Source organism: Syngnathus scovelli, chromosome 11, assembly GCF_024217435.2.
Source record: "Syngnathus scovelli strain Florida chromosome 11, RoL_Ssco_1.2, whole genome shotgun sequence".
Taxonomy (NCBI): Eukaryota; Metazoa; Chordata; class Actinopteri; order Syngnathiformes; family Syngnathidae; genus Syngnathus; species Syngnathus scovelli.
In genome coordinates this window covers 8,465,995-8,488,442 of record NC_090857.1, presented here as the reverse complement: position 1 = coordinate 8,488,442, position 22,448 = coordinate 8,465,995, and the positions used below count along the sequence as shown (strand labels likewise).

At 41.4% G+C, this 22,448-nt stretch overlaps 1 protein-coding gene across 1 annotated transcript in view; it reads right to left on the bottom strand.

Moving 5' to 3' along the window:
* tex264a (testis expressed 264, ER-phagy receptor a) overlaps positions 1-22,417 on the bottom strand; it is a 29,174-nt gene extending 6,757 nt beyond the window's left edge. The window contains exons 1-2 of the mRNA XM_049734791.2: positions 21,904-22,417; positions 12,277-12,498 (exon numbers count right to left, since the gene is read on the bottom strand). Coding sequence (XP_049590748.1) covers positions 12,277-12,498; positions 21,904-22,161 — 480 coding nt within the window. The 5' untranslated portion in view covers positions 22,162-22,417. The remainder of the gene's footprint in view (positions 1-12,276; positions 12,499-21,903) is intronic.
* Between the last annotated feature and the right edge of the window lie 31 nt (positions 22,418-22,448).

Here is a 22,448-nt window from a genome sequence, read left to right as displayed (position 1 = left end):
TTCTCAGGTGATAGAATTCATGAAAAGTGTGTGTAGTGAAAGTGCACTCTTGTCCTTAATGACTCAAGAGTAGATGTGCGTGATGGAGGATATGTAGAGGGACAAACAAAAAAACGCACACGCTGGGGAGGTCTTAGAGGCAGTAACCCCGCCTCCCAAAAATACACCAATGAGAACAAAAAAAAAGAGGTGCTGCTATTATGACAACCCCGGATCGCTCCGACGACAACCGGAGTAGATTTTTAATCACTGAAACAAGATAGAAACAGCACACCTTGGCCTCAAAGGGGGTGGGGGAGGTTGTCGTCATGCGGACAACTTCCGACTAGCATGTGAGGTGCAGCAAGATGGAGACGCCGTGGCCTTCGGTGATGGATGTAGGCCTCTTTAATCACGAGGGTTACGTACGGGACACTCCAATCGTTTGCTCTGTAAATTGGTGAGTCAGAGGTGTAAAAGTAGAGACAAGATTTGGCCGCCTGTTCTTTTCAGACAGAACTCACTGAAGCAGGACATTGTTCACACAGCTGATATAGTTCCTTGCACTGGGCTTATCAGATGTGTGGCCATTTGAGAATGACACCAACAATTGACTTCAACAGCGTGAGACTTTTGGGTTTTATTTTTTTGCACTACGCTGACACAAATTTTTAGGTTGACTTCAACCTTCAATCTTGCATTGTTATTGTATGCATAGCAGCCAGATGGGGGCTTAGATGATCACTGTGTGAAGTTGTTTTCTGCTCACACACGGCAAACACGCAAACGGCTATTTTTAGCTCTCTTCCACACAAAGATGAAAATTATGACTCAAGCTGGCGGTGACAATTGGTGACGGCCCCCCTGAGTCCGACCAACCCCGTAGCCCTACCTGAGTCTGTTTACTCCCAGCATGCCATGATGGCCATTGACTCCCCTCTGCTGGCAGCCCATAACCTCCTTCCTTCCCCCCCCCCCCAATTTCGTATATGTGCAAAGAGACAAAACACTGCTGCACACACACACCTCTGCAGAGGTGTCCAATTCCAACTCTCCCTTGTGGTCACACACTTCCACAGGACACAGTATTTACATTTCGTGTGCTATCGAGCTTTTTTTTTTTTTTTTTTAGATCCGTCCTCTGCCAGACTAAGCTAAGCCCATCCCCTTTGTTGAGAAAAAAAAAATGGCTTTAGGTGGGAATAACAGTTGGCTGCCAATTGCTTTGCTATAAGAGTGAACAATAGGCATTTCACAGCCTCTCCATGCACCCATGCAATCAATACATGCAGACTTATTAGCTACTGTGCAAGTGTATTGTCTGTGTCAGCAATGGCCGCAGCCCTCAGAGGTCCTCTACCATCGATCCAGCGAGCTGGCAGCAGGTGAGGGTCCGGAAGAGCTTCGCATGGGAGCGTTTCGACATGCAGAAATGGAACTATTAGCATGGAAAGTGACATACATCAAATTGATATGTTGTGGTGATCTTGACCCGCCTTTTGCAATATGAAGGATCATTTCCGACCACTGGGAGATGCCATCAAATGTCGGCTGCTCCTAACTGGCTGCAGGTGCCAATTGTAATGAAGAGATTTAGTGGATAACCAGCCCGTTATGGAAGATTCAAAAGCTATTAGTCACAGGTCTTCATTATTCAAAACTGATCAGCGGCTTGTAAATTACATACACACCAAACATTTCAACAGAGAGGTGTTTTGAGATATGAGTTTGTTTGTTCCAGTGCCATGCACAAATCATAATACGAGTATCGCAAATCGTGTGTCCCAATTGAAATGAATGGAAATGACGTTAATCCGTTCCAGCCTGCCTCTCTTAGAAATAAAAAATAGCACGCAAAAATATTGTACGTTATAAAAGCTGCCTACATGTGTTGTTTCACCACTTGTGTTTAAAAATAGATATTTTTTTTAACTCTAACCAAAAAAATAAAAGTGGAAAACTCGCATTTTTCTTCCACATGATTTTGAAAAATGGAGGGTATTGCATTACACAGACTCTTGGGCAAACGCTCCTTTAAAACTAAAGCAAAGAGAAGCTTGACAGCAGCAAAAAAAAAAATATCTTGAGTGTGCGCCCGTCCCCTTCTCCCTGCCTTGCTCACCTCCGCCTCGTTATCCCCGGTAACCTCACGCCTTTAACCGCCTAACTCATGCCAGTTCATTGTACCTTGTCGTCACATTCCAGTATTCCTTGTTCTCGCCGCTGACCCAGAGTGAGCTTCGATCCTCTTTGATTAACGACCTTGTCTTTTTGGATACGGTTGCCTTTGCTGACTGCCAACCCGTGGACCCGACCCAACCTGCTTATTAACGAGCGTGCTTATTTTTTGGCATCGTCTTCCGCGTCTTCTTTCCATCCTGTCTAAGCTGATGGTGACGAAAACCAGTCAGGACGTTTGCATCCAATTAATGCTTGAGAATCATTCGAAATGCGGCGTGAAGACAGAATACTAATCAGAGTTTCATTTTAAACAGGCAGACACATTGGCTACTTTAACGGAGATGTTAATCTGAGTGTAATGTGTGAGGTAACCACATGGTTGGTTACTCTAATGAAATACAATTAGAAGAAGTGGACAGTGGCTGGAAGATGGAAAAAGTTGACTTTATTCCTCCTCGTACAGTCCTCTAATGGTTGGCTCATTCAAAGCAAAGTCCTAATGAGTCTCAATGCACTGCAGCAGCAAACCCGGAGGAGCAAGGAGCTGGCCGTGAATCATTGCTCATCTGTCAGGCGAGGGCCATTTAAATTTTGTCAAACCGCATTGGCATAATGAAGCACCAATCATTATGGTCAGACTCATGTTATCCACCCCTGTGGATTTTTACCGTGCCAATCAATCAAGCTATAAATGTGCAAAAAAGTGTGATTAATGCGGCCGCAAAGTCAAACTGTCTGTTCGCAAAGATGGAGCCAAAGAATGAGATGACAGACAGACACATGGTTGAAGCAAAGAACTGTGATCAAAAGAGAGAAAAGAAGTAATGAGCGATGGAAATTAATAATTAGAGACAAAGGAATGTATTCCGCGCCATTCACAAGAAATCATGAAATGGTTGAAAGTTAAAAGTCCGAGTGCTTCAGACGTACATTTAAGAGACGAGTTCGGGTAAACGCGTGCTGACATGATTTTGAATTTTTCACGTTGCAGGCAAACGGAAACATGCTGTACACAGTAGGTTGGTCAACACAGCGCTAAGTGCAGAGGGAGATAAAAAAATAATAGTAACTAGGCCAAAACTAGGCAGTCAGCGGACCTTTTGAGTTACACCGAACCGCATGCAGTGATGGCAAGAGTAAATTGGCATCTCATTATTGCGTTGCAAAACAACAAGTTCAGATTGAGTTCAACTGCTGATTCAGCGCATCAGCCAACTGAACCACGATTGAAAGTACAAGAATAGTAAGATTGATTTAAAACTACAAGAAAAAAGGAGTTCATTTAGTATAAACGAACTGATACGGAATTAATGCATTAAATCGTTGCCTGGATTGGAAACACGGATCCTTCAAATTGCAGGCCACGGCTTCTTTCCTGGTTCCCTTTTAAGGAAAAAAAAAAAAAAGCATGCCTTTATTTTCCGTGTAAAGCTTCCATAAATATCTATGACCATAATTCCATCCTTTGGTCTTTCAAAGTCTCTTAGGAAAAAAAAAAAAAAAAGAAAAAGAAAAAAACGTTTGCCCTTAGGTTGTTAATTGGATTTGTAACACAAACAAATATCTTCGCATGATGATTCACATGCTGAGCGGATCTAAGCTGCGGGGAAAAAAAAAAAAAAATCTCTTGAGCGTAGGCTTTTGAAAATAAACACGTTTTGTATTTTTACATTTGATCTATTTTTAATTTACTAAATCACCATTACTATCAGGGCAAAACCCTTCAAAATTGGATTAGGACTAATTGCCAATTTGATCTATCCTGCAAAGTTAACTGACACTCACTGAATGACAATCACATTATTCTAAATCATTTTAGTAGCTACATTTCACCAAAAAACACCTGGCATGACTTGTGTTACAAAATACAATGCCCTCATTTGAATGCTGTCACTTCCAGATGAGCAGACAGCTCAGCAGCTCATCGGCAAAGGAAAATACCCAGCCCATGCAAATATTCCAGTTGAGGAAGAAAATGTTAATTTGTCCCTCATTTGCCACATGAAAACCGGCGCAACTATTTATCTTCATTTTCAGCCCAATATGAAAAAGTTCCCCAGACATGAAGATATGGAGAAAAAATCAGCTGCCAACGAGTCTCGGGAGGGAATGAGGCTTCATATGAAAGCATTCCTCATAGCTGATCTTTCGCTGGTGAGAAGAGGCCCGCGAATGAAAGCCAAGCAGATTGCCGCCTGTTCAAAGACGGTAAGCGTACCTCCTCGCTGCCTGATTAAAAGTCAAGTTGCAGCGACGAGCCGCATCGCATGCCCGTGCATACCTGCGCATATGCGAGCCTTACAAAGAGACGGGCTCTTCTGAAAGCCAAATTTCAACTCCTCGAGTAAAGGTGCCAAGGAAAAAAAATATTTATAGTGCTTTGGCATCAATTAGCAAACGTGTGCGTGAGTACCACAAAAATGTTACATTCCTTTATCAGAAGATTCATTAGATACAATCTAGTAAGATCCAATGCAAGGGCTCTTTTAAAAAAAAAAAAAAAAAAACGCCTTTACAGAGATAAGATGTGTAAGAGCAGAGATTTCCACTAAAGCAGGACAACATTACCTGATAATGGAACAGAAAATGGTGAAATCCTTAAGCCAAGTTTAATGGCCAATTGTTCTACTGTGAATAGAGCCACAAAAATACTGTAACATTCGGACGGTTCCGCTCTAATCCTCTCCCTAATGTGCTTTACAGAGTGCCTGATAAAAGCCAAAGCACTAAAGGGGAACGGAATCTGTATTTTCATTACAAAATGTGTAAATCAATAAATCACAACACATACTTAGACATACAAAAAAATATGAGTGTGGCAATGTAGTTCAACTATTAACAGCGTCCAACCAAAAGACCACTGACGGATCTAGAAGGGGGCCGCGAGGGCACTGGCCCCTCCCCTCCCTCCCGTTATATGCATTCCCAGGTGCTAGGGCAGACTTTGGGGTATTTTCAGATTTTCCTTCATACCCAGTAAGGAGCATATAATTAATTCTTATCAGTCTTTTCCTTAGAATTTGGGGGGTTTAAAAAAAAAAAAAAAAGGGTGTCTTTTATCGTATAATAATAATAACGCGTACTGAGTCCACCTCGTTCAACAATCTACTCAAGGAACACAACTGCGCTGTTTCATCCAATGGATTGAGTCCATTACGGCAGAGCAGGAAAAAAAACGAGTATTGGTCCACATGGCAACATGAACTCTTCGCTCCCCTTCATTGCACTCGGATGCATCCCATCACGTCCTCCCCGCCGCAGCGCTTATGTTTGTGGGATTCTCACAGTGGGCCTTACGTCGCCCTTGCTGCTCTGAGCGACGGCTTCCTGAATGGCTTTAATTTACGCAACAGCTCCGCTTGCTGTCTCTAGTCCGCTTCACAGCGCAAAGACACCTCATTTGTCATTTATGAGGAGGCTTTGTCGTTTTCCTCAACAAAATTGTTGGTGTCTTTCTCATTTTCCGAGACAAATCTCCCCCTTTTGCTCCCTCTGGTCCATGTTTAGTCTGATAAACACAATGTCGCCAAAGAGCACACTGACTTGACTACTTGTCTCTAAACATTTGTAACACCCCCACCAAAATATTTTCCAAATACCAATGAAGACGTCATAAATAGTTTGTATGCACGCATGCAGCATCCGTTAGTCACGCTTCTGTGAACCCATGTCGCTTGAGATTGTTAAGAATTAAGGAGATCTAAGAGGAGCATGGAGGGCAGTGGGGGCGTCAGAACATAAAGAACCATATGACATTAGTCCTCCCACTGGTATACCATCAAATGCAGCTTCATGGCTGAGGGCCACCTTGAGAAAAAAGACTGACAATGCAAGCTATAAGGCACGGAATGTTGAAGAAAACTATGAATCGAAATGAATGGAATCCCAACTATCTTGGACTCTATAAGTAGTTTGACATCATGAAAGAACTGTTTTAAAATATTTTCAATTACGGCTATGAACTCACCGCCATGGGATGTCCCCAAGATTTGAATTGTCTCCTCAGGTAAAAGGCATTTTATTCTTACATCTTAAATTTAATGGTGCAAGATCCTCCAAGTGGAGGCTGCTGCACCATCTCAAAAGGACCTATAGAAGCATCAATGTGAGGCAGCCATGGGAGTCAGTCTTAGACATGCTAATGTGACATTTGCCTTCCGGAGTGCTTGTGACAAGGCGAGGTGGAAAAGGACACAGGGCAGACCGGACGCGTTTATCATCACGGTATTCACTTTATCATTTTCAATGTAAGTAAGTAAGAGGCTGTAGAGTTCAACTCCATAATCTATCTCGTTCAACAATTCCAAAATGATGACCATGCCTTGAGTAGGTTTAGTGTGACCCGAAGGATTTTTTTTGCTCAACCTGCAATCAAGCTATAAGAATAAAAAATGGACGACTTCACCGCTGGTGTTTGTGAATGGATCTCTGTCATTCTTTAACTTTTATTAATCACCCTTTCTAAACACAATCCCCAACTTCCTCCACCGACGGCCGCATTAATCCCAATCTGCAGTGTCTGCCGTAATGCACACGGCATTAGCGACGCCGTGATCAAATTAAGCCACAGCATGTTTCAGCCAACCCTGCAATCAGTGCCACTTTGCGACGGAGACGACTATACGCTTACAATCAATTTGCCAGGCTAATCTAATGGAGTAGCTCACACGCATTTCGCTGCCTTGATTTATCTCTTATACCGGGATAACGTGACAAATAAGATCAGTGGCAACACGGACTGGCCTACACATATCTCGGAAGCCCGTTCATGTGCGCACGTTCCTTGGCATCCTAAAATGCATTTGCAACAAGCATGCGCGGAATGTGCAAAGACTTGACACTTGAGTCCCGCAGTCTTTTCATCAACACCCATTATCTCGCCGCCGTGACTTTAGCGGCTTTGCGAGCAGGTGAGGACGTGAGACTTGCGTCACGGCGAGGCAGACGCGGAGCTCACACAGGCACCAAATTCACAGCAATGTTTGACACATCCACCTCCTATCCTTCTGGATATTGAAAAATTATTTATTTCTGGAAAAATGCAGTGAGGCCTTGATCATCGAATGGATTTTTTTTGTTTAAATATTAAATTAAATTACATTGTCAATTTTAATCGTTTATTATTATTATTATATTATTTTATTATATTACATTTTATTATTATTAATTAATTAAATATGATTAATTTCAATCATTTTAACTATTTTAACAGTGGAGTATTTGAACAGCACGATGTATTTATCACCAAATCCACCATACACAGTTTAATTCATTAATACTGGCAACATCTCATTTTGAAACATTTATTACATTTGATAAGAACGAGTAGAATAGTGTTTTCATGTTATATTGACTTCCTGCTTTGATCATTCATTTGTGCAAATATTTATCCACGTGGATCTCCGACATGGATCCCGCTGGGAGACAATAAAGAGAATCAATATTTGCGCCCATGCGCCATTTCTCCTGGCAGTACAGCTCAGCACGAGCCACTGATGGCTCATCACTTTTAATGAGGGCTGTGGCCTTAACACATAGATTGTTCCCACAGCAGCTCCCGGATGCCGCTGTCATGACAAGCACTCGGAGCACACGTCCACAGGGGGACAAGCCCCCACCCCCCAAAAAAAAAATATGGCATCTGTGCAGAAAGCAAAGTGTTGTTTTTAAAATATCACCAACTGTATTTCAAATCATTAATTTGCTTTTGTCTGGGGACTGTCAAAGGTGCTACAATTTTGGGAAGTACACACAATCTGACAGCGTTTTTTTTTTTTTTTTTGAGCTCCAAACCGCAGTTGGAGCAGAAGCTCAACAAGAAATTCTTCCATAGACATGAATTAGTTTCAGACTATGGTGTGTGTGTGTGTATGAATAAAATGATTATCTCTGAGTCATTGTTTGAGATACAAGCCATTATTAATTTTGAGGTACAAGCGTGGGTCACGGAACAAATTAAAGTTGCATCTGTGTATTAGTAGCCCAGAGATGATTAAGCACAATTTTGTCATCAATATTTGACTGCAGTCCATCATTGTCAAAAATAGTAAGTAAACAGAGTTCTGATTGGATAACCTCCCAAAGTCTGCAGATGAACAGATATTTTCTGTATTATGCATCCATGAATCATCTGCTAGTAAATCATCTCTAGCTAAAGGATGTCATTTTCTCTGTGTTATTTGATGTCTTTATGACAGCAATGAACTGAAGTAGCACAAATAATAATTTGGATTATTACTCCAAAATACCAGACATATAATCATAATCAGGACTATATCACTACATGCCCCCCTCACCTCCATCAGTTTAAAACCAGTGACCACGTGTGGCATGTGTAAAAAAAGATAAATGCTACATAGTGAGAGCAATAAATCTGCATAATTTACAAGGCAGCCATAAAAGTGGGAAGCATAGAGAGCATACGGCTGACCGGCGGCCATAAACAAGACCCATCATGACGCTCACGTTGCTATGCTGAAGTGTTATTAAGTTACAGGCACATCCTTCACACTTGATTTTTTTTTTCTTCAAAAACGATTATTTTCATTCTACGCAGTAATAGTAGTTATGCATTATCAAGGTTTGTCTCACTTCTGTTAAGGCCCAGTAAGGTGCAAATGATAGACATCTTTTCTTTAGCTGTGGAAGTGCCTGAGGAGTGGTGCATGACAGTGCCGCTACATTACATAATATCTCATATGCACGTCGGATGGTAAACAAACTCGCAAAGCCAAAAGCTCCCAGCGTTACACTGTGAATCAAATCTGGGGGCGCTGCAGCTACAGTCAAAATATATGACGGGAAAATATCAGCAGGTCATGCACCTGCTTCTCATCATGGGGTCCATGCCGTGGACAACTACATCCGGTTTATATTTCCTCACCAGCGCTGGCAAGAAGTGTGGAATTTTCATTTTGGGCTAGCTGGAGAAGACAAATTTGGTTCAAATTTGGATTGGATTGACGTGCGCTGAGAGACAACATGAGTCTTGATCTGGAGGTCAAGGTTACGTGCGAGATGGAGATCAAGGTTGAAACTGATTCCACATATGCAAAATGTAGAATGAATGACTTGAGGGGTCTATATTACCATAGATTTCTTATTTGCATATCAATGGGCTTGACGGGTGAGAAAAAATATGAGTGGCTATTATAGAGAGGGAGGACTAAATATTTTCATTTTAGAGAGGGAGAGCACCCAAGCAAATATCTTTAAAAGACACACGATGCAACCATCAAAAACACTTACACTTGCAATCAATCAGGGCCGACCAGTAGACTGCTCATAAAGAACCCCGAGATAACAAGATGATGTTCTTCAAGAGAGTGAGAAGACCAAAACCACTTGCGTCTAAAAGCCGAAGGTGTCCCCGTTATGACGCTAAGTGACTTCTCAATGTGCTTCTACATGACTGCAAACCACAATTATAGCAGAGTTATTGTTGTTTTGGTTTCGGCTCTCATTAGGATGAAATCTCAATTTTTCTCAATTCAATTTTTTTTGCTGTATGTAAATGAGTGTATTTCCTCACAAATATGTGGATTTGTGAGCTGACTGCTTAGCAAAACGCGCCATCCGCAGCAGCATCTTAACATTCTGCCCGCCGAGAGAAAAAGTCGGTGCATCAAGAGTTCTCTGTTTGCTAGCTTTTGTGCAAATGAGAATATTAAGACAGCCGGGCTGTGCAGTAGCAATAAAAATACCCAAAAATATGACTGCATGAAGAAAGATGCTGTAGAGTTCACAAAAAGACCATTTGGGATATGAATTAACACTTTATTCCTAATTTGTCGCATTATGGCCTTTGGAAATATAGTCGCAAAAATGTGGGTCGTTTTAGTGAAACAGGATGGAAACATACGTGTAAATCCGGCCCACACCGTGCTATCATGTAAAACACTCAAGCGTGTGTTTTTCCCGGGTTTAGAATGCAAGAATTCATTTCCAAGCTCGGAGGAGATGATGGAAAATGTGAGAAAACGTGTCATCTGCATCACAGCGGTCTAAATATAGACTCATCCACCCACATCCTGGTGGTTCCTCCGCAGCCAAGAAGATAAGAAGCCAACAAGAAGGTATATACTCGCAGTAAACTAATCATTTTCGAGGTCTTGAGTCGCCACTCGAGTGTGGAATTTTCATCATGGAGATGATTCGAGAAAGACCCTCAAGAATCAGGGAAGGGATGTTGGTAATAATAAGAACATAACGGTGGAAACGACATTCGGCGGGATGGAGGTATTAATAATAAAGGAGTTGGAGGTTGCTCTCACGACATGCTGTATCGCAAATTACTCACACACATGGGTGTGCTCCTTAATATAAGACAAATACGCCTACGGACTCTCACATCACCCTGTGCGCTTATGACGGAAGCAGGGTGTGGTTTGGAAGAGATGGGGGGGGCGCCCTACCCGTGAGACATTAAAGATGTAAAAGGGCTGAAGAGAATCAAAGCAGGCGCTATTTGGAACTTCGCACATTCAAACCTATTAAAACACACTTTTTCAACACATTGTACACTGACTGACTATGAGAGGGTGTGTTTGAACATTTCATTCATTTTCAATGGCGGTGCGTCAAAACATTTTTCATTTGTGTGCAGTAATCTTCTTTTTTTTTTTTTCCCACGTTTGAAATAAACGAAATAAAACAATTCCCACTGTGATAACACTTCAGACTATGCTAAACTTTCCCATTGTTACAACACCAAATGCTGTCAAGAGAAAAAAAGCGCTTTGAATATTACTTTGGAGACCTTGCAGAGTACTCAGTACAGAACGGCAAACAAACCAAAGAGGGATTCAATTCCAACCATTTGTACTTTGCCGACTTCACAAAAGCAGAAGGTCGCATGAAGTGTTAAGTTGACGCACAGTGTGACAAAGAGAGCCAGAGTTAGTCGATGTATACAAAACGACGTGATGGGTGTCTCCCTACTTTTCCATTCCTTCGCTTGCTGCTAAACCTACTCAATTAATCATACATTTCCAGCGCATTCGTATAAGCACCCTCTAGACCGAGCCGGCATCATTATGCATGAGGCTCGCTGGAGCTGCTATATGCGTAGAGCACCGACCGGCCAGTCCACAAGTCAAGTTATGTGAGTGACCCGTCAACAGCACTCGGGTCATCTGATGGACGGTGACACGCACTTGTGTCGAGTAGATGAATATGAAGATGTTGAAAACAGACCTCAGCTACCTTGCAAACACCATATGGGAGCTGGTTATGTAACAAGAATTATTACTTGTGGAAAAACAGCCGCCTCCTGAGACAGATAAAAACGGGTGGATTTTGCTGCCTAATTATTATTTCACAAATGCAATACTAAACAAAATATCAGGCTTAGATAAATGGGGGTGCATAGAACATGAAGGTCATAAGGTCAGTGCCGTATCTTCGGGAGCTCAATGCAACTGGAGAAATTTGGTGGGAGTTGACAAAAATGGTTCATGACAAGTAAAGCTGTAAAACTGATCTGACAAAAGCAATCGGAAACAAGTGATGGAGAGTAAAGTTATTCCACTTACCAAGTTGATGCCTCCGGGAAGACCAACAGAAAAAAATAAAAAATAAAAAGCAAATGGTGGTGCAACCATGTACTGGCACAAAGTTTTTCCTGAAAATCGAGTAACGGTAAACTGAGTAACTGGTGAATATTATTAAAATAAAATAAAATAAAATAGCGTCACGGTAAACTGAGTAACTGGTGAATATTAATATATTTGTAGAACCTGAATAACAACATAACATAAAAAAATATCATTTTCAGGTTTGTCTGCTACATTATCAAAATAAAACCCCCAGTGTGGATTATCTCTTATAAATTATATAAATATCCAAGCGCTTCTGACCTCACAATTAGAGTAAAATCAGAAAATAATAGCTCAATTGCAAGATGTGAAGCTTGGAGCTCCACCAGCCTGCAATCACGTACTCGCTGGTGTGTGCGCCAAAGTATGGAATGGCCTCAAGGTAGCTGAAAGCAAACAGCTGGTGACCGCCAAAGAGACACGTGGCAGAGGCTCGAACGCAGACACCGTTCCTTTTTTGGTTGAAACACCCCCCAACGCTATTTCTATTTGGATTATGTTTTAGAATTAGATAAAGTACCTCAATGTAGGCCTTGAGCCTCGGGTAGACCCTGAAAGGTGCCAGGATGTAAGAGAGCGAGGTGGTGCTGGGGAAGCTGGTGGTCACGGCATGGCTCACTTCTGGCACAGAAAACATCTTGAAGCCAAACTTCTCATAAAGCTTCTGCAGGTCTTCATCTGGCTTCTCTTCCCCTTCAGACAGAATGCTGCCTATGATGTACCGGCACATCTCTGCCGGCCTCTGAAAGACAGAAAAGGTCAAAAGTGAGATTCAATTGTGAATAAAATTAGTAGGTAGGGTTTTTCTTGCGCTGAGAAATTTTGAAGATCAATTGAATTTAAATAAGCGTGAACTGATTTGACCATTGACATTCACAAAAAAACGCCAAGAAAAGTATTTGCCTGGTGCGGGGGCTTCAACCAACTCATGTCAGACATCCTTTATATTTTGGCTAAGTCAGACCGAAATTGTCTTGACTCTAAAACTGGATGAAATGAAGACTGGCAGTCTAATGTAGCATCAGCAAAAAGCTGTGGAGGTAAATATAGAAAGCCTTGACATTAACTGGTGGAGATGTTGTACGTTCACATAGGACCAGATAGCTGACAACTGTGGAGAACATCTTCCCCACAGACAACCAAGAGTTCATCTCAAGTGTGCACGTCTGAAGTGATGCAAAAAAAATGACAAAACCATCAAACGCACAACTTTGGACAAAACGGGCTAACAAATAACGTACTACGTTGTCTAATCCCGGGTTCTTATAAAACGGGGACGTTGGCTTCCTTTTTCCTTTTACCTTCTCTTCTTTACTTCAATTGTGTCTCACTCGCAGTGTCATCTCGACACCTCTGCATACAGATGTGACAGCGACTGAATGACAATTACAAAGCCACTTGTCAGTCACATGAAGATGTGACAGCACATCACCCACTCGCATCTGCTTCAGTTTTGCAGATTATATATATATATAAAATACATATGTAATACATTTTATTTTGTCAACAATGTATTCAAGGAAAAAATAGTATAATCCAACAAAATACAGTTTCATTAATTATTATATGGTAGAACTTCATAAGTGAATTTTCCCTGAAGCTATACGATACATAATTTAACCCCAAAAAATGTTGGGGGAAATAAAAATGATTTTCAAGTTCTACTAAAAGGAAAATCACAAAATCAATTCCTAGGCGTAGAGCATATTCTTTGATCACTCAAAAAGCAACTCTACAGCTAACACTACATGTTATTCATGTTGAGGTAACTCATGAAAAAAAAAAACTTGACGTGGAAAAATCAAGCTGAGCAGTAAATAAGAAGCTTTCGAGCAGCACCGAGCCGCGGTATCATGAATTTAAGATCACTGATGGAGACGTGACTGCAATAAGTTGAACCTTAAAGTTCGGAAGATCGTTTCTCAGGCAACAGAAAGAAGAGATGAGAGGCTGCTATAAACAATGTGAATTTGAAAAATCAAAACCGTTGACAATATCAAAACGAAAATAAATTGCTCTTTCACTGTGTCAAATTTGTATTTATTTATTTATTTATTTATATTTATATATATATTTTTTAAAAACACTTCCTTGGGATTAGCCTGCAAAAAAAGCTCTTCAAATAAAGTCATGAATTCTCAAAATTGCTCAGCAAAATATCTATTGTAGATGTCTGAGCCTATCTTCTTACACATTTGTAAAACAGCAATGTGTTTCTTTAAGACCTGCATTCTCCTTTTACTTGCAGCTCAATGACAGCACCCATCTGTGGAAAGCTGACGCTGGGAGGGAAGGGGAGGTCACAGATGGGAGCCACCATCACTCATCCACAAGTGTCTCGCATCTCCACATAATTATCACATCAGAAACCGCTGCTCTTATCTATCTCTCATTTCACACCTTGTGGGATATGCTGCACTTTGAACGCCTACCAATCCAATACACTGAATTATCCTCCAGAATGCCTGTGAACGTCCGCAATGGTAACAAGAGATACTCTTGGTTTCGTCTTGGCCGTTACCTGGCAGACAGCCACGGCGACGTGTTCAACAGCTTTCTTCGGCTGCTTCCGACGGTGAATTATTCATTCGAGAAAGAGAGGCAGGACAGCGCGCCTCTGTCAATATTCGTGCCCTGCATTGTCAGACTATATTACGACAGCCATGACGCGTCTATTGTAAAAAGTAAAGCGGCGCTAGTGTTGACGTTAAAAAGGATGTCAATCTAAAGTCATTTTTAAAATGACTAAAACGTCGAGGACGGACATTTGCATACTGATCATTTAATTCAATCAAAATTAGCAATGAATATTTTATAAAAGAAACAATTCCATCACAAACACAGAAACTAATTAAAAAATGTTTTTGTTAGTATGAAAAGAATAATGGCAGAATATTTTCTGCGTTAATTGGGAGCAGCTAGTACATTTTGGATTTCAAAAGAGAACAAGCTGATTCTTCTGTTAATTCCAAGCTTGTTTGTTTTCACTTTGTCGTCATTCAACATTCCCGAGCGAGCGCGACTTGGTCGACATGAGCCTCTTTGCTTTGTCACATCAAATGGATCAGGCTATCAACAAACCTTCTGCGTTCTCTTTCAAAAGCAGACATCCGGTTCGAAGAGTATATGACAATAATGGAAGCGGCCTCACGCTGAGGGCACAATAGCTGTCCTCCCACTTTTTTTGTTTTTTTTCCTTTTGGCACAATGCTGCCATCTCTCATGTTCTGTTCTGAATAAGAGCGTTTGCCAAAGCCGTAGCTCGCTAATGATATCATATTGGACTTCCCGCTGTCATCCTCGTCCTACACAATTTGCACAAACAAAGTGGAGTTGTGCTTCCACGAGGCTGGCAATTTCAGAAACAAAGGGCAATTAGAAAATGGTTCCTGAGAGCAACCCCGTTTCAACAAAATTAACTTGACTGTAATTAACACACTTGTTGGAGGAAGGTAAGAGTTCTCAGAGTTGATATGTCATCGGGATGATTTCGTTGGCATCTGATTAATGTAATGTTTGTGTTAGCGTCGGCTCCACAGCCAACAAATTTGCCGCTTGGACGGGTTGCTAATATACATAAAAATATCCGTTTGTTTCTAGGGGGTTGTTTGGTCGTAATTTGTTGTGATAGTGAATTCATTTTACCCTCAAGAAACAATGAAATTTGTTGGAGAATAATTAACCCATTCCAGACCTCAGCAAACGTATCTTTAATGTCTTAGGCAATTCTTACAATTACATTCCCCCCTCGTGCTGCAAAAACTAATTTAGATGGCTAGCATTTCTTTCTGCGAATTGCAGACAGAAGACACATACAGCTAACCTTCGTGGAACGTTTGAGCCACTTGGTTCTAAAGGTGGCTTCTCCTCACAATTGGCGCCATTCTCATCTCTACCCCGATACCTTTAAGCATTGTCTCTGAGGGTCTGTTGGGAGAAAAGGTAATTTCAAAAGCAATTCTTATCCTGAGGCTACAAGGGTTATTTTTGATGGATGAGGGCTTTCAAACAATAAAAAGGTACAGCTGACAGAGGTAATTCTTTATTAGCAGGCACATAATGAGGATTTACTCTCTTCATCTAGCCCGCTCTTGGCCCCGTATCGCTTCCCTCCCGGCTATCAGCGCTTGGTGTGGTTTCTTTCGAATGCTGGACCCAGCTGCGAGGTTCAAACCAAGTCAAAGCAAGAATATAAAAACTTTAATGTTTATGTAAATCTATGTTGCCCTTCGCTTACATTGGGCTCGGAGTACCGCAGGGTTCAATACTTAGACCTCTGCTATTTTAGAAGTGTATCTGACGCAGTGGCTAGTAAGTCTAAATCGATTATACCAAACAATCAAATAACAAAAAGTAGTCTATGTTCCTAATTAAAAAACAGAATACTGATATGACATTAATAACGGCACAGTTTATTAGTCCCCTTCACCAAAACAATAAATCATTTTAGCTATCATCTGCAGCCATCATTTGACATTTAAGCATTGTGTTAATGAGTTTTTTCAGTTTTATGGCCTCTAGCAAAGATATATAGTCAAAAAAAAAGATGCAACATGTCCATTTACTATTTTATTTTTTACAGCAGCTGCCTCTTGGTCTGGTTTTGCTTTTAGTACACAGGACAAAATTTCACTTGTGACCTCCTCAGTTCCCGCTTGTTAATGACAAATCTTTACAAGATCTTCCTGATGTGACCTCACACAGTCACCTAAGCAATCTCATTCTGTTCACTTGTTCCGATCGTGACTTCACACCTATTTCTGGAATACTAAGGCAGGTAAGTGTGGGTGAGCACAAGCGGAGAGGTTGACACTCGGAGAGCAAGGAGCACAGTAAGATTACAGGCTTATAAATGCCTCGACAACAGCCGTCTCTTGACTCGGTGTGTCGGAGAGATAACCTGTCTTCGCCGATTGGATGCCAACCCTCCCCACTCTATTCCACATAAGGATGAGATGAGGAAGAACCGGGATAGAAATGGAGACTAATAGGGCTGTGCAGCATGGGCGCAGCAGGTATGCTGGGATGGGCTTTTTGCTGTCAACTTAATGGATGAGGCATAGCAGGGGAGCGAGTGAGCTCCACTCCGCATGTGAATGAAGCACCATTATTGACAATCTTTAAATTATCATTTATTAATTGATAATTGTTTCTAAATAAATATGAGAACATGTCACGGTTATTTATTGAAGGAAGCAACTATATTCAGACATGTTTAACAATTAAACATCAAATTCAAATTAAATTGCGCCCTCTAGTGGACGCTCTTCATTGCTTCAAGAGTTAACAACTTCAATGTGAGCAATTGAATTCTTATTTTATCCAACTTATATCCAGAGCAATTATGAAGCATGGCCCTTATTTTTTTTTCGTCTGTTAATCCATCCATCCATAAACAAGTACAGACCGGACCTCTTTAGGTGATACTTAAACGTAGCTGGTAATTACGCGCAGCATCCAGGGATGCTCTGGCATGTATAATTACTGGCAATGGCGATGGGCCGGCTGGAGGCGGGACTCGGTTTTCCTTGGCTGCAGTTACGGAGCTGGTCGTCCAGCTGGCCGCAGCGTGGCCCTCCCCTTCAGCCAGATGTCGCAGAGCGAGGAGATGCTTTTCTCTAATAGGAGAGATGAACAAATTCCTCTCTCATCTGCATTAGCCAAGCGCTTCGCTTACTAATGTCTAGCTTCTTTTTCGTGATTAATATCGGCCCGTTTTAACCATTTTTCTGCGCACCGAGGCGAAAAAACAATCGAGCCACAGAACTGATGATGTGGAAGATTTAAAGACATTTTTCAACACCTTGTTTCTCTGACTAATAGCAGCATGTGCGCTAATGTGTTAGTCTAAAATGGATGAATGGAGCATCCGTGAGCACACACACAACATGATGGAAGGGGGGGGGAAACGGTCACCCAGCATGTTTGGGTCTGGATGGCTGTGTGCTCATTTTGCAGTGGCTCGCGTCCATAAACATGAAACGGGCAGTGTTGAATCACATTAACTCCAAAACCCGTGGAAGCGCACGGCAGAGTATCAACATATTTATTTCTCATTTTATGTCCGCATTTAAAAGTAGTGGCCCCTTTCGATGAACCCCTCACCTTTCATGTTGTTTCCTTTGACACAGACATACAAGCGGCGGTAAAATACTAATAAATTTGACGGGGAGTGCAGCAGCGCCAGGCGCTCTGATCAGAAATTCATTCATTGATGAATTGGAGCACTGTGAAGGCTTTCAAGGTGAGTCAAACTGCATCCAATTTATATACCTCTCGCCAGCCAGCGCCGCGGCCACACCTCAAATCATCCCTCAGTGCCACTCCCATACAAGTCTACGTGCATAAAAAATCCCCCCCCCCCCGCTTGCCTCAAGAAGCACAGTATGCTACAATTTGGGTGGATATAATGAGAAGTGTGTGTCAGTAAACCACATTCGGAAACGTGTCTGTCTACGTGTGTTGCTGCGCTTATTGTGCGTGTCCACATATCCATTGTTAAAAGGTCATAAAACAGAAGGCAAACTAATGTGGTTTTAATGCACAATTGGAATTCTCTTTATGAAAAAACTTCCTCTGCCAAATTGCTACCTGCTGTGAAGTGAATTGACTTGAGCCCACTACTACCATAAAGCACTTCTATTTCTCCTAGTTAGTCAAAGCACGCACACATAAAAAAGCAACCCTACTATTATAAACAATTTTATGGAGGGCTTCAATTGCTCAAGGGTTTATTCAACAAACAAATTGGATGTTGATCAGCGCCCCAGAACGGATTAGGTTGCTTATCTATGAGTTGCTCATGCTCTGCTAAATTATTGCTCGCACCCCGGCCGGCGACACACCCACAGCCCCTGCTCGCTATCATTGATGAATCTCGCAGACAGCAGCCCGCCTACGGAGTGGTTGCTCTTTTATGGCCCGCTGCTAGACAAGAGCTTGTTTACCTCGTCGGGAAATCTGTTACAGTGGCAACGGAGGGAGAAAGCCTCACCCTCAGGATACTCCATCGTGAAGATAACCTCAAATGTGGCTGATCTCTCTGTTTGTTTGGTGCACCCGCAGGCCGGCGAATGAGTCCTGGGCGGCACCCGGGCTAAACTACTGAATCCCTCAGGCTTGTGTTTGCAATTACAAGCACATGCAAACAGTCACAAGCACGGATACGCGTCACAAATCAAAGAATTCAAAGGGGAGCAACGAGATGTTGTGCTAATTAGACTCTAAGACCTAAACAATTCAAGAGGAGAAGGTCAGCTACACCGCTGACACTCGAAACCACATCAAGTCGTCATGCTTGTCAAAATAACATTTGGAGTCTGGGAAACTACTGAAAGTCAATATGAAAGTTACTTTGCGGAATTCTGTGACCACTGCAGGTTTTTCTTCTTTTATTGACAGGGCCACACGAGTACGCACCAAGAACAACTCAAACTAAATTTAACACCCATGGGCAATTTTGAATCTGAAATGCATATTTTTGAAATGTTGAAGGAAGCCAGAGTTCATAGAGAAACCCCACACAAGCAAAAGGAAAACGTGTAAACGCCACATAAGATGTCCAAAGCCAAGATTCAAACTTCAAACCTCAGATTTGTGAGACAGACATGCTAACCGATTACATTTTATTTCTGTTGTTGATTTTTTTAATGATCATGAGGATTTTGATCAGAAATTGATCTCAACACATTAGTGCAATTGGGGGACATAGTCCTTCTACACAACTGAAAGCCTGGAATAATACTGCCATCTAGTGGTCGGAAGTATGCTTACACGGACATAGCTCGGGGAAAAAAACGCTCAATTAATATTTACTTCCACTCATTTACATAATTGTAATCTAGGTTTTTTTCCATTTGTAATACATTTGTTTTTTTGTTTCAGGAACCTTTTAAATATATACACATACATATATCCCAAAAAATCAAATGTTTACCAAAATAAGGAAAGTTACAGAATGATGGAATTTTTTTGTGTGCTTTCTAACAACTGAGATTGGTGGTTTTAATTGGACTTCGGCCTTCCTGTAGAAAACCAGTCCGTCGTGTACGCCCGACATCAGCTGACTGAAGGAATTTAACCCACTGTATCCACGTCGACCGTGTGGAAAATTCCCAGTTTTGAAAAATCACAAGTTTTCACAAATAAATACTTAAAATACTCCGTCGGGAAACCCTAAATAGTCATCTGCTGCAAGTCATGGAAATTTGTTATGGGAATAAAGCAGGGAAAGAAAAAAAAACACCTATTATCATAAAATAAACTTTGTTTTCTCTTGTGTGCAGTGAGTAAATAGACTTTGTAAAAAGGTCAACAAAGTCCCATAGAAGAAAGCCAACATGGGAAAATAGCCATAGCGAGGTTTCTGCTGACTATGTAACGTTATGACCCAAATTAGTGTCACAAGTTATATAAAAAAAAAGAAAAAGATTATTTAACGCAAGACAAACACCACAGGACTGTGCTTTGTTTGTAAAACTATGTGAGACTGCAGGTTTTTTTTTTTTTAAATTAAGCAGATCACAGAATACTGTTGCTGTGGCAGCACATATAATCACTTAAGAGCATCCTTGTGATCCCCTCTAGTCTATCCAATAATAGTGACAGGAGCAGAAACATTCTAAATAAATAAAGAACTCATCGCTTAGCTTCTGACCACAGCTTTGCTCAAGTTTTCCACTGACACACAGACGACATATCAGAATCAGAATCAGAAAACCTTTATTGTCATTCTACATAGTACAATGAAATTGGAGACCTCCATCCAGTGCATGAGGTAGACACAAGTAACAGTCAAGTAATCGACTAGTAGAAAAGTAGATGAAATAATCAGAAACAGTAGTGCGGACAAAGTGCAGTAATAGTGCAGGAGGAAAGTGTCATCAGTGTCGGCTGGAGTTGAGGGCGGCTATGGCTCGGGGAAAGAAACTGTTATATTAGGCTATAATGTTAAGTACGTGACTTCAATTGCAGTGAAGTTCTTGTTTTTATGATTTCAAAAATGAGTAATTCAGCTATTTTAAGATTCAGGAATAGAAACAAAGTTGAATTCATTGCATACCCACTCACACACAAATCCACTTTTTAATGTAGTATTTGGATTAAATTAGAAGATGATGTCACTGGGCGAGCATGGCCACAGTTTGGACTTGGACGAGTGAAATGTGCGTTTCCTGCACGTCAGTGGAAAAACTCTTGTTTGCAAATCTTTGCAACTTTTGAGTCAAGTGAGGCAGCCCACAGCCAGCATGTTAGGGTGGAAAATATCAACAGTGCAACGTGGCATTTAACAGCTGACCGGTTTCATCATCCAGGCTGCTTTTCTCAAAAGACTGCCTTGATGTGTCATCAGCCTTTTCTTTCATAAGAGTTACTATCATAAAACCATCTAGCAAGTGATAAAACCATAAAACTTTAGCTAATAGCAAACAATTGCAAACTTTGTAATAGGAAGACTCACTTATTGAGGTAAACAGACTATGAAATAGGCAGCAACTTTGAATATAGGTGTGTTTGTTTACAATATTTTGACATAGGGGATTTTTGTTACAAACTAGTTTGGGCAGAAGTGTAAGAATACGGAACACACGCTTAGTTAAAAGTCTGTAATTATGACATTTGGAGTTTATAAACAACCTTCAATTACTTGCTTTGGGCTACAATATGTCATCATACAGCACAAGAAGGTACTTTTATTTACTGGCATACATACTGTTTTTAACTTTTTTTAAAACTATATATATCAATGTTCAACTTAGAAGTGATTTTTGTTTAAATATTTTCGACTCAAAGTGGCATTTTGCACAATACATTTGCATGGATTCCATTCTGGACAGATGGTAATGTATCAAAAGTTAGGTTTTCTGTTTCTAATTGTACTTTGATCTTGTATGCATACTTTTATGCATATGACTGTCATGATTTGCACTCTGCCTTCGACCTTTCAATAGCTTGACATTTTCTGGTTGAATCAAAGTATTGATTTGATGATCAGATTAGTCGATTATTCGATTAAACGCACAGGATTTTGGACGAGTTGGGGGCGTGGTAGAATGATCATTTTAGCCATGAAACTGGCCTGTTGACAGTGATCTTGTTATGAAACAAAGCACCGTGGTGTTTTATCATCACATACGCACACACACACCTGCTCGGGGTCATCGTAGAAGACGCCGATGGTCTTCTGCTTGGGTCCGATGCTGCACGTCTCCGTGAAGGCTGCCCCGCAGTCTTTGTATGCTCCCTCTTTGAATTTATAAGCAAAGGTGACGTTTTTAATCGGAGGTGGTCCCGTCTTCACATCCACGTCCGCCAGGAGACCCGAGTAGATCAGGTAGGACCCCACGGTAACCAGCAAGCATAGCAGCAGGACGGCGATGAGGAGCATCAGAAGAAACTCAGACATGTTTTCGGTAAAGCGGCACCGCCGACTGCAGATTGTTTGACTGGGGAAATCTGTCAAGCCTCAAATGTCCTCTTCCGGTTTTGACGCGGCGACTGTGACTCAACAGGCTCATATGACAGCGACAAGGGCGAGCATGGAGAATCGGTGTTAATTTTTACAGCTTGCTAGAAAACCCGTCCACGTCCAGGGACTCGGTTATACACTTTGTTTACGGTGGTTTCCCTGAACAGTTCGATAAGCTTCCTGGATAGACCACCCACCTTAACTTAAAGGGGAACGTATCTTTT